The following is a 19,292-nucleotide window of genomic DNA, read 5'->3' as shown; positions in this document are numbered from 1 at the left end:
TTGCAATTTGGAATAATCTATAAAAAAACACTTTTTATTAAATAGTATTCATTATTTACTAAAGCTAAATAAAAAGAATGGTATCTCCGATCCTTCCTTTGAAACACACTTTTAAAGACGTAATTCTCTCTGCTCAAAATCTTGAAATATGAGCAAAATTGTGAACATTCAGAGTACTCCTTTTACAAATAATAATTAATTTTCACCAAAAAGCGGTTACTGTATTAACATGGATCGTAAAAGGACACAAATCTGCTCGCATTATGATTTAAAGAAGAATTATACAATAGCAGCTAATGTTTAATAAATAAATGATAAATTTAAAAAACTACTACTTCAATTTTAAAACAATCCTCTCCCATTTACATAATTACTTTATATAACTGATGAATAAAATTATATATTTAATATATATATATAGATAGATAGATAAATAGATAGATTAAATTTCAAGCCATAAAATAATTGCAATTTTGGACTCACTTCCACTTAAAGATGACAAATCTGAAATTCATAGAGAAAATGAGAACATTAATTTCAAAGAAAATCTACTTTACTTGGTTTTTCTTAAAATGTTGTGAAACTTGAAATAAAATTCTTCATTTTTTTATAAAAATTATAAATTTTCAAACTATTAATAATAGATATTGAACTCACCTAAGTTGGATAAATCTATATTACCTAAAATAGGATAATGTGGAGAGTATTAAAAGGAACTTTGTAAATATAATTCATATAGACGTTTTACATAATATTAAGATAAAGTGAAAGATATAAAATAAAAATTTTAAATTCAGACTCACTTAAGTCAGATAGATCTAAAGTTTTCAAAAAGAAAAGAGAGAATCAATTGTAATGTAAAATCAGTTTGACTATATTACAAAAAATGTTGAGAAATGTAATTCTTTGTAGTGCATACTTTTTAAATTTCAAGAGATGTATAATAAATATTCATCAATTGACACTCACCCAATTTGGATAAATCAATGTTACCTAAAATTGGATATAATGAACAATATAAAACAAATCTTGTAAAATTTAATTCATATAGATATGTTTCATGATAATAAGATAAAAATTCAAATATGAAATGAAAATTTTTAATTTAAACTCACTTAGGTCAGACAAATCTGAAATTTCAAAAAAAGTAAATTGGGCATTAGTTATTAAATTAAATAAATTTGTACTTATTCAATTAAAATATAGAAAACATTATATCTTCGTAGCACATATTTCTTAATTTTCAGGAAATTTATAGAAAATAATCAACAATTAATACAAGGCTTATTTATTTAAATATGAATTTCCAGAAATATATATTGAACAATATTATATCGCTTCCGAAAATTAATTCGCAAAATTATCATTTCTTTCCTAATTTTCCTAATACATTCCTAATACATCCTAATTTTATTTAAATATGAATTTCCAGAAATATATATTGAACAATACTATATCGCTTTCGAAAATTAATTCGGAAAATTATCTAATTCATGTAGTCAATTTTCATAGTATTTGCATTAAAGTGTGAAGTTGACACTAGAATTTTGACTCACCTAAATTAGACAAATCCAAGTTTCCTGAAAATAGAAATGAATATTATATATCAAAAGAAACATTTTCCCCATTCTTTATTAAAACATAGAAAAGCATAAATAGTATTTTTTTTTTCGTTTTGAAATATTGAATTCTTTAAAGTTTATTAATTTTGATTCAGCAAATCTATTTTTAGTGCTTTGGAAGGATAACTATGAAAATATCAAAAATTAAGTTTTCAAATTTATTAAAAAAGATTTTATAATAAACTTATTTATTTTTCATTATATTTATATTAATATTCACGTTACATAAATTACTGGTTCTGTTATACCTGAAGTTAAAACAGTCAAATTTGATTTACTGTAAAAAGACTAAAAACTTAAATCCGCATGGAATCAGTTTTGATACGTTCAGCTTGAAACACAGCAAAGATTTTAAAATCCTATTTACGTAGTAATTCTTAATCATTTTTATGAAACGTTTCAGAAAAGATTATTAGTAAGCAATGGGAAGACATCTAACATCCTTAAATAATCCTACGAAAAATAATAGAAAGAAATGACTAAAATAATATTTAAATGAATTCATATTATAGAAATACCAATTTTGCTTATTTTAGTTCACAAGTTTTAAAATTTTCAAATGAATATTTAAGCTTGATAAATGTTTTAATGAAATGAAAAATATCTTCCTGAAATGAAAAATATATGGCCATCGACGCTACAGAAGTTGTTCTCACTGCATTGATACTGCACTCTCCCCCGACCATACATTTGATTGCCCAACCATTTTGGCGAAGCTCTTCAAGATCCATCTCGATTCACTGCATCAACTCCTCTACTCTACTGAAGTTACTGATGTGGCCAAAGCCGTTTTATACACTTTTGGACAGATCAAATCCTATTGCACTACTGAACAAGACAAAACACATTTTTTAATGAATTATGGAATCGAAAAAAAAATTATCTCGCCTCTAAATATGGCTTACGAAAAGAAGTTGATTTTAATAATTGCAAATAATGCTCCTACGAATGCGAACTTAAATTAGAAAAATAATGTCATATTGTCGCCTTGTGTTCGAGCACAAATGTCGTCAACAGCAACAAGATTAATAGACTCATTGGTACCTCATCATGCCTATGTCGTTATACATCTATGGAAACTTCTTTTGCCATATGTAAGAATGCGAAATGATATTCGAAATAAAATGCTCAAACTTGGTACATAATTGTATTAATATAATTGTAAAAGCTTAATGCATTTTAGACCTAATGTTTCAAACCTCTCACTGTCTTTCTATCCGTGTCATAATGTCACAACACGCTAATTGAACCTAGGTCAGATTCTAAATAAGTGAGTGGAGTGAAATCGCAACAAATGATCATGGATGAAATATGAAAAATGATTAAATCATCGTAATTCTTAATTTTTACAAACTTTGCATTCATTTGTATAAAGAAAAATACCAATTGTTTATTTTTTCCTATTTTCAATATTTTTAGAATATTTTCGTCACGCGTGACTGATTGTGCAAGTGGAGAAAAAAGGCGGTGGTAGGAAGAGAAAATGACCACTTTGTTTTCATAATTACACTTAGAATGTCAAAATGATAAAAAGTAAATCATACATAGCTCACCTCCATTTAATCCGGGCAAACTAGGGCCACTTCCATCTGAAAGAAAATTATTAATAAGTCAGAATAATGTATTATTTTAGTATTTGGCTGACAATTTATAGACGCGCTGTAGGAGAAACCTTATCTCAACATCAGGGTGATTAGTTTCTTCATTCCTTTACACCAAACCATGAATCTCCTTAGATATAAAATATAAAAAAGTGTGTAAAGAGATTCACTTTCAAAATTATATATTTCCTATTCTTTTTATGGTCACTCTGGTATCATATATTTGCAACAAACTCAGTATCTATGTTAAAACAATTATGTTCACACTTCGGCTTTACAAATAAATCTGTTTTTGCTTTTACTTGTTCAATCATATATTCCATGCTGTATACAAAACACCTGAAAAATAAAAATCGGAAATTTAGATAGGAATGTTTGTATTTGGATAAGAATGAAGTCTAGGGTATAATTCTTTTGCGAATATTATTGTGCCCTTCTTTTATTGCTTTACTGCTTCTGACTGCATTTTTCCTATAACGTTACACATAAATACAGAAAATTTTTCCAAATTTTGCAAACTAACTTATTTGCATCTCTAATTTCGTTTTAGTGGAAATTTATCACGTAGATGTGTACAGAAATAAATAAAAGTGACGATTTGCATTGTCTTTTGTTCTCATCAACACTTTCTAGAGAAAAAAAAGGCAATAAATGCATAAAAAAATACAAAGTGAAAGATAAACTAGCAAAAATTTGGAATTGTCCTTCTTATATTTGGCCCTTAAGCAAAATATAAGAAAGAAGGAAATATTGAAAACTGAAGTTCTACAAATTCTTACCAACTTCCATCAACTATAATATCTATCGAAAATTCATGCAAAATTTCATTAATTTAGCGTTTTACTGTAATATTAATCAGTTTTGGTAATGGTTAGAATTCAATACTCATGGTACTCAACCAAACGATGAAGCCCTCTTTTTCAGTATTAAATGTCGCTAAACGTACTTATATTTATTTCGGTTTATTTGAAATTTTTGACTTTTACATTGAGCTATAAAAATGCTTCAAGTGTTCTATAAAAATGCTTCAAGCCTTCTATAAAAATGCTTGAGCTATAAAAATGTTTCACACTTAAAATGTAAAGTCACATGCAAGTACCAAAATTAACCCAAGATCTTTCGATTTGGGTGAAATTAAAGAGTGTATCTTTCTGGTCAACAATTCATAAAATATGCTATGGAGCATTGGTTTTTGCAATAGCATTAAATTCAGAAATTAAAACATCACCTTAATGCGAATTAGAAATATTTCTTTAACAATATTTATAAGATTTACACATTTTTTGTCTGTTTCGACTTAACAGTGACTTATACTCGTTTCAGACACATTCCTAATAGAGACGGACATCTCAGTTAATAAATATTTTTATTCCATTTAAATTCTAATTTATGATTTGTCTTGATGGTGAGAAAGCTAGGAAATCTTATTTCTGTCATAGTCAGTTGCTAGTTTTAACAACTCCGTTTACAAAAAAAATCTTCTCGTATTACCTCCAGATCCTCCGGGACCTCCACCTAATCCACCCAAGCCACCTAAAATGAATATATAAATAAATATTGAAATCGAAAAGAAAAATTTTCTAGATGAAAATCGAAATTAAAAGATAATAAATTAAAACTTGGCGTAAAATAAATCACATTTATACATTTTTCAAATAATGAGAAATTTGAATATATATAACTAATTAAATTTAAGGGGAGATTTTTCATAACTTTCTTTAAGATCACTTAACAGATTGGAAGAGTCCGTACCTAGGTATTATCTTTAAAAATTCTTTATCGCATCGATTAAAAAATGACTATAAAAAGATTAAAATTGGTTCGAATCATAAGATTTAGCTAAATCTGCTGTGATTACATTAATAAATCCAAAATTATTCTATCTTCTATGATTCATATATTGTTCAAATATTCATATATTTCAGTTACAATGACGAAATGTAAAAAAATGGCTCTTTTATACTTAGTATTATTACTTGTACTTTGGTAAATACTTGACTCTAATTGTCCGACAGACAATGCTATGAAGTCACCAAGAACTCAAATGTAACTAATTTTACGTTTGTCACCAAAAAATAACTTCTTTAAAATAAAATGGAGTTAACTGCGATTATCCGTTAAACTAGCTCACTAGGAATTTTGAACGGATATCCTTAGTACTGTAAAAATATAAAGAATTCCGGAATTAAAGATCTGAGGGAATGATAAATATTAGCTCATATTTTCTTTATTACAAAACTGGACGTCAGCGTATATAGGGAAGAAATATTACAACAGTTTTTATAATTTAGCTCTTGCAACTGAAATCCATCAAAATCTTTTGTTTCGTACACTTAGTGTTAATTGCATGCGTTCTAGTTATTGGATTTATTTAATTTAAGATGTCTATAGAATTTTCTAATAATACCTCCTGATCCACTGGAACCTCCTCCTAAACCGCCTATGCCACCGAAGCCACCTAATTTAGAAAAAATAAAGATAAATATTTGAAACTTAAAGAAATAAAACATGGGTGAAATACGAGATGAAATGAAATTATAAAATATTGTAGTGCAATGCAAATATTTAATGATGAGAAATCCTTAAATTCTTAACTGCATGTGGTAAAATCACTTGTTATAGTTTTTATGAGCGAAATTTATAAGAAATAATCTTATATTACCTCCGGATCCACTGGAACCTCCTCCTAAACCACCTAATCCACTCAAGTTACTTAAGTCAACTAAAATATACAAATAAAATTCTTTAATAATAAATAATAACAAATGAAATTCGTGTTCTAAAAATTTGAGATTTTCCATTTGCTCTCCAAGCTTTTATTTTTATTTATTTCAAGTTCATAGACATGAGAATTTTTATTTGAACTTTTTGTCTCTAATGTGCTACGCTGAAAGAAAATCTACACAACTCTTCCATCGATTACAATACCTTAATTCAGAAAAAAATTAGCATTTAATTCATTACAAGATAACTTTATATAATAAGGAATTATAAAGTGTATTGATGGCTAAAGCTGATGATTCAATGAAATTTCTCAAGATAAGGATTTTATTACACGTCTCAAATTCATTTGTGTTTTATTTTGTAAGCTTTTTTATCATAAAATAAGAATTATGGGATTAGCAATACTAGCATTATACAATAAAAGTAACCTGTTTCCTTGATTTTTTAAATTATGATTAAACTATATCATAAATCTGAGAATCTATTGTACTGTGAATGTGTTAAGTAGGGCTATAAATATGCATTAAATCGGCATATAATTCTATGACAGTGGGTGTGAAAGATAAAATTAGAAATTCACTTGCTGAAATTATAAAAAAAGTAATAATTAAAAATTGAGTAAAAATATTTTTATTTCAAATATCACCGACGAAAGAAAAAAAAAGAAAAAAGGAAATATAATTTTAATAAATGCATCGGCCTAAACTGAGAACATTAATATAAAATTGTGCTACCCTGGTTGAACAATGATTTTTTTTTCTTTTTTTTTAAGTAGAAAATCTAGTGTTTTTGAAACTCATTATATTTTTACGCCAGCCGTACAGAAACCAATTAAAGAGCAACTGATGATTAATGAGCAAGAATATCAAAACAGTATGCGGTCATTCAAAATAAGAAAGCGAGCAAAATTTCAGTTACCTAGCGCATGAGTGTAAAATGGATTTGATCGTAATTCTATCTTTACAAAAATGAAATGAAAAATTTGAAAACTTTTTCAAAAAAGACGATTGCATCGAAGCAGTTTAAATAAAAAAATTTGTAAAATTCAACAAGTGATTGTTTTCTTTAAATGGCTATATGAAGAAATTTAGCAAAATGTAATTATCAAGATAATAAGACAAGAAATTTTCGAAATTCTACTCTCTCCTAATTCTAAAAATATCTTCTGAGATTTAGGTGAATAACTGTCTGATTATATATATATATATCAAGAAGAACCACTTTTTACTAAATCGTATTCATTATTTAATAAAGCTAAACAAAATAAGTGTAACTCCGATCCTTCCTCGGAAACTGACTTTTAAAGATGTAATTCTCTCTGCTCAAAATCGTTAAATTTGATCAAAATTGTGAACATCCAGAGTGCTCTTTTTACAGATAATAATTAATTTTCACAAAAAAGCGGTTACTGTGGAACATACCGTTTTAACATGAATCCCGAAAGGACTCAAATCTGTTCGCATTTTGATTTAACAAAGAACTATACAAAGCAGCTAATGATTAATAATTTGCTTTGAACTCAATTAAAAATGTTGCTTTAATTTTAAAACAATCCTCTGCCGCTTACATAACTAATTTATATATAAAATTATATATTTAATATATGTAGATTAAATTTCAAGCCTTAAAATAATTGCAATTTTGGACTCACCTCCACTTAAAGATGACAAATCTGAAATTCATAGAGAAAAATGAGAACATTAATTTCAAAGAAAAGATATTTTACTTGGTTTTTCTTAAAATGTTGTGAAACTTGAAATAAAATTCTTCATTTTTTTATAAAAATTATAAATTTTCAAACTATTAATAATAGATATTGAACTCACCTAATTTGGATAAATCTATATTACCTAAAATAGGATAATGTGGACAGTATTAAAAGGAACTTTGTAAATATAATTCATATAGACGTTTTACATAATATTAAGATAAAGTGAAAGATATAAAATAAAAATTTTAAATTCAGACTCACTTAAGTCAGATAGATCTAAAGTTTTCAAAAAGAAAAGAGAGAATCAATTGTAATGTAAAATCAGTTTGACTATATTACAAAAAATGTTGAGAAATGTAATTCTTTGTAGTGCATACTTTTTAAATTTCAAGAGATGTATAATAAATATTCATCAATTGACACTCACCCAATTTGGATAAATCAATGTTACCTAAAATTGGATATAATGAACAATATAAAACAAATCTTGTAAAATTTAATTCATATAGATATGTTTCATGATAATAAGATAAAAATTCAAATATGAAATGAAAATTTTTAATTTAAACTCACTTAGGTCAGACAAATCTGAAATTTCAAAAAAAGTAAATTGGGCATTAGTTATTAAATTAAATAAATTTGTACTTATTCAACTAAAATATAGAAAACATTATCACTTCGTAGCACATATTTCTAATTTTCAGGAAATTTATTGAAAATAATCAACAATTAATACAAGGATTATTTATTTAAATATGAATTTCCAGAAATATATATTGAACAATATTATATCGCTTCCGAAAATTAATTCGGAAAATTATCTAATTCATGTAGTTAATTTTCATAGTATTTGCATTAAAGTGTGAAGATGACACTAGAATTTGGACTCACCTAAATTAGACAAATCCAAGTTTCCTGAAAGTAGAAATGAATATTATATATCAAAAGAAAGCATTTTTCCCATTCTTTATTAAAACATAGAAAAGCATAAATAGTAATTTTTTTTTAGTTTTGAAATATTGAATTCTTTAAAGTTTATTAATTTTGATTCAGCAAATCTATTTTTCGTGCTTTGGAAGGATAACTATGAAAATATCAAAAATTAAGTTTTCAAATTTATTAAAAAAGATTTTATAATAAATTTATTTATTTTTCATTATATTTCTATTTATATTCAAGTTACAAAAATTACTGGTTCTGTTATACCTGAAGTTAAAACAGTCAAATTTGATTTACTGTAAAAAGAGTGCAAAACTTAATTACGCATGAAGTCAGTTTTGTTACGTTCAGCTTGAAACGCGGCAAAGATTTTAAATTCCGATTTACGTAGTAATTTTTAATCATTTTTATGAAACGTTTAAGAAAAGAATATTAGTAATCAATTGGAAGACATCTAACATCCTTAAATAATCCTACGAAAAATAATAGAAAGAAATCATTAAAATAATATTTAAATGAATTCATATTATAGAAATACCAATTTTGCTTATTTTAGTTCACAAGTTTTAAAATTTTCAAATGAATACTTAAGCTTGATAAATGTTTTAATGAAATGAAAAATATCTTCCGATGGCCATCGACGCTACAGAATTTGTTCTCACTGCATTGATACTGCATTCTCCCCCGACCATATATTTGATTGCCCAGCCATTTTGGCGAAGCTCTTCAAGATCCATCTCGATTCACTGCATCAACTCCTCTACTCTACTGGAGTTACTGATGTGGCCAAAGCCGTTTTATACACTTTTGGACAGATCAAATCCTATTGCACTACTGAACAAGACAACAATAACAACACATTTTTTAATGAATTATGAAATCGAAAAAAAATTATCTCGCCTCTAAATATGGCTTACGAAAAGAAGTTAATTTTAATGATTGCAAATAATGCTCCTACGAATGCAAAATTAAAATGAGAAAAATATCATATTGTAGCCTTGTGTCCGAGCACAAATGTCGGAAACAGCAAAAATATTAATAGACTCATTGGTACCTCATCATGCCTATGTCGTTATACATCTATGCAAACTTCTTTTGCCATACGTAAGAATGCGAAATGTTATTCCAAATGAAATGATCAAACTTGGCACATAATTGTGTCAATATAATAGTGAAAGTTTGTTGCCTTTTAGACCTAATGTTTCAAATCTTCCACTGTCTCTCTATCCTTGTCATAATGCCATAATATTAATAACAACACGCTATTTAAACCTAGGTCAGAATCTAAAAAAGTGAGGGAAGTCAAATCGCAACAAATGATGATAGATGAAAAATGAAAAACTATTAAATCATCGTAATTCTTAAATTTTACGAATTAAATGAATAACAGTACATTCATTTGAATTAGGAAAAATACCAATAGCTTATTTTTTCCGTTATTCGTATTTTCAGAATATTTTTGTCACGCTTGACTGATTGCGCAAGTAAAGAAAAATCTCGGGTGTTAGGAGGGAGAGAAAATGGCCACGTTGGTTTCATAATTACACTAAGAATGTCAAAATGCAAAAGTAAATCATACATAGCTCACCTCCATTTAATCCGGGCAAACTAGGGCCACTTCCATCTAAAAGAAAATTATTAATAAATCAGAATAATGTATTATTTTAGTATTTCGCTGACAATTTATAGACGCGCTGTACGAGAAACCTTATCTCAACACCAGGGTGATTAGTTTCTTCATTCCTGTACACCAAACCATGAATCTCCTTAGATATAAAATATAAAAAAGTATGTAAAAAGATTCACATTGAAAATTATACATTTCCTACACTTTTTTTTGGTCACTCTGGTATCATATATTTGCAACAAACTTAATTATTCTATTCTATGTTAAAACAATTATGTTCACACTTCGGCTTTATGAATAACTTTGCTTTTCATTTATTTGTTCAATCAGATATTCAATGCTGTATATAAATACACCAGAAAAAAATCGGAAATTTAGATAGGAATGTTTGTATTTGGATAAGAATGAAGTCTAGGGTATAAGTCTTTTGCGAATATAATTGTGCACTTCTTTTATTGTTCAACTGGCACTGACTGCATTATTCCTATAACGTTACACCTAAATACAGAAAAGTCTTCCAAATTTTGCAAATTAACGTATGTGCATACCTTATATGCATGTTTTAATTTCGTTTTAGTGGAAGGTGATCACGCGGATCTGTACAGAAGTAAATAAAAGTGACGATTTGCATTATCTTTTGTTTTTCAACACTTTCTAGGGAATAAAAGGCAATATATATATATATATATATATATATATATACTCAATAAAACATAAACCAGCAAAAGTTTTGAATTTTACTTCATTACGGCCTTATCAAGAAATAACATTTATCTTAAGTTGCCTGATTTGCTGGTACGAATTTTCTCAGTTAATTGTTTTGCGCTCTCGGAGCAGTGTCATCATTCAAAAATGCCTGTTGCGCCATCCGAGTTTTAGGAGTGTAATTATTAAGCTAAGGAAATACGTTTTAACTTGCCCGTGTCCAATATTTACTAGAAATCGTCACCACGAGAATTTGACGAATTCCAGGTTGAATCTCCTTTTTTAGTAAGCTGAGAAACACAATTCTGACACATTTTCGGACACAAAGCTGGGGATTGATCCTTAAAACGGTCGCCGAGGACCACACGATAGATTCAGCTAAAATGCTGAACACATGCGAAGGAATATTGCATTCTTATTTGTAACCTTTACCCTAGATTTTCTTCGACAGATTAACTTTCTAAGAGAGCACGCGAGAAATTTATGTAAAGATTACTCCTACTGGGTCTTAAGGTAAACATCATTTCTGACGGCGTGATAAAAGACGAGTTTAAGAAGCGATGCTCACTGTTATTAACTGTTGTTTCATTTTGGCAGGCATTCCTGAATGGTGGACTTCCTGTTCGTACTCCTCTCATAACATTTTTCTATGGAACAAGCTGCTCAAAGTTTTTTTCAACTCCTTCTATGTTTTTTGAACGTTCATTCATGATGTAAGGAACAACTTTTGTAAAAGAAAAATGTTTTCTTTCATGAACAGCTTATTCATTTGTTCCGCATTAAGAATTCCATATTAAGAAAATTGAAGCAAATTTAGTCTACATTGCCACCCAATTCATAATCACGGCATTTAAAAACTGTTGTAACATTTTTTTCAGAAATTCATTGAATATGATATCAAAAATTTTGCATTTGAATGTAATTCAATGTAGAAATATATTTCAATGAGGAATTTATTTATTTTTCAATAAATTTAATCACTATATACCAATTGCTTGAAACTGAAATTTCTCATTTAGCAAAATTTTACATGAATTTTCAAAGTACATTTACCTCCTCCACTTCCTGGCCCGCCTCCATCCATGCCCGAGGCACTTGATCCTGAGTCATCTAAATAGAATGAAAGTATTAAGTTAGCATTATATCTTCTCATGAATAAATAGCATGCGATTTAATATGTAGATCAAAATATTCTACTTTTAATATGTGTTCAATTATAATTCTTTTTATTACTCTAAATATATAGTATTACAAAATTCCTTTTTTTTGGCAGCATTTTGGAAATAATAAATTTTAATATGGCGTGGAATATATCAATAAGAAAATAACAGCTTTTTTTTTTTACTTCGCATTCTGATATTATATTACAAAGTGTTCTAAAGTATATGAAGTATTTTCAAATACTAGGAAGCAGAATAAAACACATATATGCCAAATAATTAAAATTTTCAAACAGTTTTTTATAAAATTTATAGTAGTTTTTTATTGAAATGAACAGCAAGCAAATTTACTAGGAACGAATAATATTTTTTTGATCAAATGCATAATTGTAAACATGTAAAATTGCGTAATACAGTTTTTTTACTTGCACCGTAATATTGATTTATGCATTGTTTATTTTGAATTTTGGGAGTAATGAAATTGTAGCAAAGCTGTCGGAATCGAATATCCGATATTTACTAATCATGTATTAAAATTCTTTATTTTTTATAATGCTAAACAATAGCATATAACTGTAATATATATGAAGAATCATTAAAAAAATCGATGTTTTTATTATATTTCATCGTTACAGAAATGCGGGTAAGAATGACTGAGCAGTTTAAATTCCTCTTATTGCTCCCGTGCAATTATTCCATTTCAATATTCTTCTTAATATATTTATTTACATATTTGTATTAAATAATTTTTGACCCGAGTTATAACTTACAAAATCAAAAATGTTTTCTTACATAAAGATAGATGACTTCCGTGTATGCTTTTGATTGTAATTATACATCCAAATTTACTTATAGATTACATGTTTTATAATTACAATTCTATTTATTATTATCGTCAATACAATAATTCTCGCTTCATATTTTTAAGGCAAAAGCCTGTCTTTCGATAAATATGTTTCTGTTACTTGGACATCCCCAGAATACGTTAGAAAATAAATATTTCTCTGTTGAATAGCTAAATTAGACAGTTCACGTTTTTTATAAAATTGAAGCGTGTTTATTGTGAATTGAAATACGGTCTCGATCAATGGACAATATATAATAGTTTGAACATAAATCTATCCCCCTCTTGTTAGGATATTCATTATTTTTTTAAAAATTGTATTTTCAGTGCAAACTAATTTATTGTAGCTGTAAACACCCGAGCCATTTCCGGCGCCGCCTGATGTACCAGATCCACTTGATTGAAAATATTTGAAAGATCTTATATTCATGTAAAAGATAAAACAGAATCCCTAAATGAATAAACTTGTGCGTCACGGATATTGAATGAATAATGATTGCATTTGTTATCTTCGTCACCTGCTGATGAATATGCTCTGAGCAAACCCGGGCGATGAGCTCTATAATAACAGCAAAAGTGAACTCTTGGTAACATGAAATATTTACTTCTTACATCTTTGCATAAATAAAAGAGCTTTGAGTTTGCTTAAAGGAATTAGAACTTGATAAAAGGTAACGAAATATCAACTAAGATCTAATAAACTAAAAGACGAACTATTTAGTCGCATGCAATAAGGATTATATGTCTCAATAACTGATAAGAGAAGCAAAGTCCCCAATCTATAAAAAAATATTTCTTGGTATATATTTTTTTTGGATGGAAATGCAATACATACACAGATGTAAAAAAAAGTTTATTTAAACTTTATTAAAACTAATTTTAGGGTTTTTTTAAAAATGAGTATATTGTTCTACGCGTTAGGTCAATTTTAAATACACGTATATATTAAAATACGTAATGCTACAATCGATTGAAGATAAAAAATAGAAGGTATATTTTCCTCAGAAAATAGGAAAATTGGACAAGATATTACTGGTTATACTATCTATAGCAATGAATCTCGTGAACAAATTTAGAAATATTTCCCATGTTTAATCCAAAAGCAAGCTTTGAAAATTGAACTTAACACATGTCTAAAGTATTAAATGCTGGAAGCAATCGATCTCTATCACTAGAGTAATTTAGATTCAGCATAAACTGACTCATTGAATGCATGTTGCCAGGAAGCTAGAGGCGCGCGTCTAGTTTGGATTGGCCATTCGTTTTGAATGAGTGAAATTGTGGTATTTTCATTTCTTACAACATCCTCCCTCACTATTAAAACTTCGGACACTGGTCACTTCGCTATAAGGGATAATCATTGCAATGAAAGTTTTTAAATAACTTCATTGCTGAGAAGTGTTTTGTTGAAAAGTCATGTTCACTCTCCGAGTTTTAATCTACATTTACAAGACATCGTAGAAAAGCTCTTCATCTTTCACTCTCTTTCATTGTCATTATCAGAGCAATAACTTTATTGAAATCATAGATGCATGTGGTACTGAATTTCTTTTCCTTTAATCCCCGGACAAAAGAATCTAACTTCCCCTTCCGGCTAGCAGCAGTAATATTTTTAAAAACCAGTTAATCAACAATTTTCAATCTCGTTAAAAGTATGAAAACTGTAATAACTGAATAATACAATCTTTTAAAATTCAGTCTTCTAAAAATGCTTGATAAGTCATCATTATCACAACTCGACAACTATTCATTCTAGATTGGCAGTGGAACCTTAAGAGCCTATGCGTGAACCATATAAACCTGATTGGTACAAAAAATATTTATCTCAACATAAATATAAATGAATAATATTTTCAACAGAATAGCGCAATCCAGCATATAAATTACTAATTGAAAGTTTATGTTGGTTCTTGTTGGTGAGTAAATCGTCAGGATGAGTTAGAATTGAACATTCCCATTCTAATCGAAAAAAGAAATCTTGAATAGTTGATTTACTTTAGCAATTGTTAAAGGTTTTGTCCTATAAACTTTATTGTACGGTTTGGTTTACATTATTGCTATTCATAATGATAACGCAGTTTTTAAAAACACTGTAAATTACTTTTTTTTTCATATGTTAACAGAATTATATTCCATACCTTTCTACGAATGGCATTTTTTACATCTACATAAATTTATGTCAGAATTATAAATAGTCTACTTATTTCGCTAATTATTTATACACATAAATCCTTCATGTAGATGGCAGAGTTCATATTTCTTTTATGACTGGTATCACCATGACACATAAAGAAAGAATGGTAAAAACAGTAAATCTCTGTAGAAATGCCAAATGAGTTTAATTACAAATCATTTCTACTGAATGATATAAACTCAGAAAATCACAATATCATGAATGAAAACATTTTTATATTTGAGCTCCATTGAGCTCTCACAATTTGTTGGGGAGGAAAATTCCTACGATTAACGTCAGTCAATTTAACAATTTTGATTTTAATTACTATTTTATAAATATTCTTCTTACAACACAAAATAACTTACAGTCGCTGTAGTCTCCCGAACCAGAGCCGGAAGCCCCAGATCCATCTGAGCCACCAGACAAGAGACCTATATGAGAATACTTGTTATAATTATCATGTGTGTAATTGCTTAAATGAGAATTCAAGAAAGGTTAATATTTAAAATCAAAGAACATTGAATAATCTTTGCATTTATTGACTTTCTGGATGATTTCTGTATGAACATAAAAATGTATTTTTATAAGCAAAAATAGTTGTCTTTTTGAATTAAATGAAATTCTAAACTTTAGTTTAGTATTCTTAGTTTAGGATTCTGTGTAACTAGCTGAATTTTCGGCTAAGAATAATTTCTTGAAGAATGGATGGTAAATCGATTCAGTCGTATTGGATGTAATCTCCATTCCTGCGACCCAACAGATCCTAATAAGCCATTGTTTCCAGTTTCAGAAGAAATATTTTAGATTTCTTACTTATTGGCAGAATAAGTTTTAACTCGTATCTATTGATACTATAATATTTATTTTACGAAAAAGTGTTACCTTATTAAATTCAAATTTTGAATTTTTTTAAAAATTAATACATTATTCATTAAAAGTAAATACACTCATGTCCAAAATTAAGGCCACAAAAATATTTTTCAAAGTAATTATAAATGGCTACCAGTAAATTTTAAACAAATTATATTTTATATATTGTGAAGGGCCGGTAACACGATATTAACCTTTGTTGTGGGAAAAAATGTTGAGTGCGTCCCTTTGACTGCATCCAACAGAAAAGCTCGATTGCTGGGGTGCCGAACACATCATACTTGGGCACAGCAAGAATGGGGACGTGTTCTTTTCAGTGATGAGTCGAGATTCACCACACAGTGTGAAACTCGTTGAATCTTCATCTGAAGAGAGCGAGGAGCTCACTATCATCCCTCCTACGTAAGATAAATCGACAGATTTGGTGGCAGAGAAATTCTTGTATGAGCTGGCATAATGTTGGGCAGTCGCACATCACTGCACGTCTTCGATGGGGGTACTGTCAATGTATATCGCTATATGGATGAGATCCTTAAAGCCTATGTGAGGTTGTTCCGGGGTGCTTTTGGCCCAGACTTCATGTTTATGGACGATAACGCGCGTCCACACAGAGCCCAGATCGTTGATGATTTTCTTGAGGAAGAGAATATTCGACGTATGAACTTACTCTCGAGGTCTCCGTATCTCATTCCTATTGAACACGTTTGGGATGGTCTCGGAAGAGCCATTGCACAGCGTAATCATTCTCTTAATACACCTCAAGAGATAAAAGCCGCGTTTTTTGGAAGAATGGGCTTTGTTGCCCCAAGCATTTATTAACCCCCTCATAAACAGTATGAAAGCTCGTTATGAAGCCTGTATAGCAGTGCACGGTGGTCGTACTCCATATTAGACAAGTTTTTCCCGAGATAAATGCTTTATCTCTGATTCATAATGTAACCCTTTTTGTTATCCCTGTTTCTTAATTCCTAATTAAAATCATTTCCATGTTGTTATGTGTCTATGTTCTTTCTTCCATTGTAGTGTACCTCTCTGCCAAATTTCGTGGCAACACAATGAATAGTTTTTCATTTTTCTTAGATTTTATGTTTGTGTCCTTAATTTTGAACATGACTGTAGATATTACAATTGAAAAAAAAAGAAATTATACAGGATTTTACTAAATATATTACTATTATAATTCATTTTCGAGATATGAATTTGGAACTATTTCTGCATTTCCTATTCAAAACAGATTTTTTTAAAGCATTAATTTTTGAGTCATTTCTTAGGGAATCGTCTTTTTAAATGAAAATGAAATTCTGCATTTTGCATATTTTTGTTTGAAATCGTCTGAAAACTCTCACCTCCTGAGCCGCCACCACCCATGCCCGAGGCTCCTGATCCTGAATCATCTTAGATAGAACGAAAGTATGAAGTTAGCAGTATGCCATTTGTCATCTTATGCATAAAATTCATGCGAATAATAAAGATTGAAATATTTTAATCTGCTTAAAATATAATCTTTTTATAAAACAAATTTAATAATATATCAACACTGCATACGTTTTGAAAAACATATTGAAAAAATAATGCTTCAGTATATAATAGTGGTATGCTATTTGTTACATTGCGTTATCATGCTTTAAAGTGCTGTAGAATATATGAGAAACAGTTGTTTTGCTTATTATAACACATGTATTCATATTTTTACATAAAATTGTAAGTGTAAAGCCTCTTTTCTTTTCAGCATCTACTAAATTTCTCAAAGCAGTCCCCATCCTTTTCCCAACATGATTTATGCATTCTATTTTTTGTATCGAGACTTCCTTACCATAAACATTTGAAGCTTTTAGCTCGAGGAATGTTTTAGTGTCTCCATCTCCAACCAGTTCCACGTATCGAAATCCTAGTTTTTCGGAATTCTTCCATAATTTCAAAGCCATATTTACCTCCATTCCTCCAGAAGATCCAACGTAATTAACATCACAAGATGGAGCATGACCTTTTCGCCACACAGCGAATTCCGGTGAATCTTTACCTAAAGCTTTCTTCGTTTGAATACAGTGATTACAAACTTTCGATGAAACCTGGTGATCAATTACATATCCGGTCAGCACGTCGATCACACACCCCACAGCGTAATTTGACGTGTGACCTCTTTTATGCCAAGTAGCATCATAGCTTACAGCTATATCCAAAATATTAGATGAAGATTTGGAAAGAAGGGCATGAACTTCTTTAACTTTTTTTAAAGTGTCTTTCTGTTGTTCTTGAAAGTTTTCTAGAGTAGAAGAATGAAAAGATTTTAAGTGTCTAGTGAAAGATTTAGAATCCGTGCAAGGCAAGTTCATTATACAAGAAAATTTTTCAAGTCCTTCATGTACTTTTCCCAGTTCAGTCATAGCAACCACTGTTCTGCGATTAATATCGTATGAGCTTTTCTTATTTTCAATCACATTCGTAGAAGAGTTCTTTGAAAATTTAAAAAAAACAGTTCTTGCAAGTTACATTTATATCTTGGGCCAAACCAAACTGTTTGCCAATGTGAAGTTCTAATGTATTCTGCTTGCAACAGAAACAACAACAACTTAATAAAATATCATGCAATACAGACTGTTTTAAAATGATGTAATTTTCCATCCAAACGTTTCCATCCAACGCTCATCCAAACGTTTAACAACTTTGCTTTCAGCAGCTACCAAAGTATCACAATCCAAGTTTTGTTTTCGATTTTTTTTCATGATTTCAGACCGCAAAAGTTGAGATTTCCTTTTTCTACCCATTTTAACAGCTTATGAAACCAAATAACTGCGTAAACTTTCAGAAAAAATTAGAAGAAAACAAACTTTAGAGCAGGGAACTAAAAAGCACGTTGTCTCATGAAATGTAAACACAGAGGTTCAAATAAACAGTGAATCTATTCGTTTCATTTCATTATTGAAGGAGTTGAGTTGTATACAAACTAAATCTAGGATTTAAAATAAATTCTTTAAAAATTTATTTCCAAAAAATCAAAAATTACACTAAAACAACGCCAGGAAATGTTTGTTTCCATTTAAAGAGATGAAGTTGCCATGGCAACGCCTTTTTGACAGTTGGAATTTCAAAGCAGTGGTCAACAAAAATTATGATATCTCCCGTTCTAATTAAGATAGAAACATGATTTAAATGTTATTTTAAGCAGAAACGCATGCAGGATTTTTTCAGCTAAAAAAATTTTCGAAAATTTGACGATTTATGTGTCCCGGACCCCCTTCAGTATATAATAGTGGTATGCTATTTGCTACATTACGTTATCATGCTTTAAAGTGCTGTAGAATATATGAGAAAC

The 19,292-nt window shown here is 29.0% G+C and overlaps 1 protein-coding gene across 50 annotated transcripts in view; it reads right to left on the bottom strand.

The window, feature by feature from the left end:
• Positions 1-19,292, bottom strand: part of LOC129957578 (uncharacterized PE-PGRS family protein PE_PGRS54-like) — a 173,601-nt gene that overhangs the window by 34,556 nt on the left and 119,753 nt on the right. For 44 of the 50 annotated variants that reach the window (XM_056069967.1, XM_056069946.1, XM_056069970.1 and 41 more), the window contains 20 exons: positions 17,326-17,373; positions 15,475-15,540; positions 11,983-12,039; positions 10,186-10,221; positions 8,550-8,573; positions 8,232-8,246; positions 8,086-8,109; positions 7,920-7,934; positions 7,774-7,797; positions 7,599-7,619; positions 5,886-5,945; positions 5,631-5,681; positions 4,715-4,756; positions 3,176-3,211; positions 1,557-1,580; positions 1,116-1,130; positions 970-993; positions 804-818; positions 658-681; positions 484-504 (listed from right to left, as the gene is read on the bottom strand). In XM_056069967.1, coding sequence (XP_055925942.1) covers positions 484-504; positions 658-681; positions 804-818; positions 970-993; positions 1,116-1,130; positions 1,557-1,580; positions 3,176-3,211; positions 4,715-4,756; positions 5,631-5,681; positions 5,886-5,945; positions 7,599-7,619; positions 7,774-7,797; positions 7,920-7,934; positions 8,086-8,109; positions 8,232-8,246; positions 8,550-8,573; positions 10,186-10,221; positions 11,983-12,039; positions 15,475-15,540; positions 17,326-17,373 — 642 coding nt within the window. The remainder of the gene's footprint in view (positions 1-483; positions 505-657; positions 682-803; positions 819-969; positions 994-1,115; positions 1,131-1,556; positions 1,581-3,175; positions 3,212-4,714; positions 4,757-5,630; positions 5,682-5,885; positions 5,946-7,598; positions 7,620-7,773; positions 7,798-7,919; positions 7,935-8,085; positions 8,110-8,231; positions 8,247-8,549; positions 8,574-10,185; positions 10,222-11,982; positions 12,040-15,474; positions 15,541-17,325; positions 17,374-19,292) is intronic. The other 6 variants (XM_056069988.1, XM_056069956.1, XM_056069953.1 and 3 more) reach the window with 5 other exon arrangements.

Source organism: Argiope bruennichi, chromosome 11 (genome assembly GCF_947563725.1).
Source record: "Argiope bruennichi chromosome 11, qqArgBrue1.1, whole genome shotgun sequence".
NCBI lineage: Eukaryota > Metazoa > Arthropoda > Arachnida > Araneae > Araneidae > Argiope > Argiope bruennichi.
This window is presented reverse-complemented; position numbering and strand designations above follow the sequence as displayed.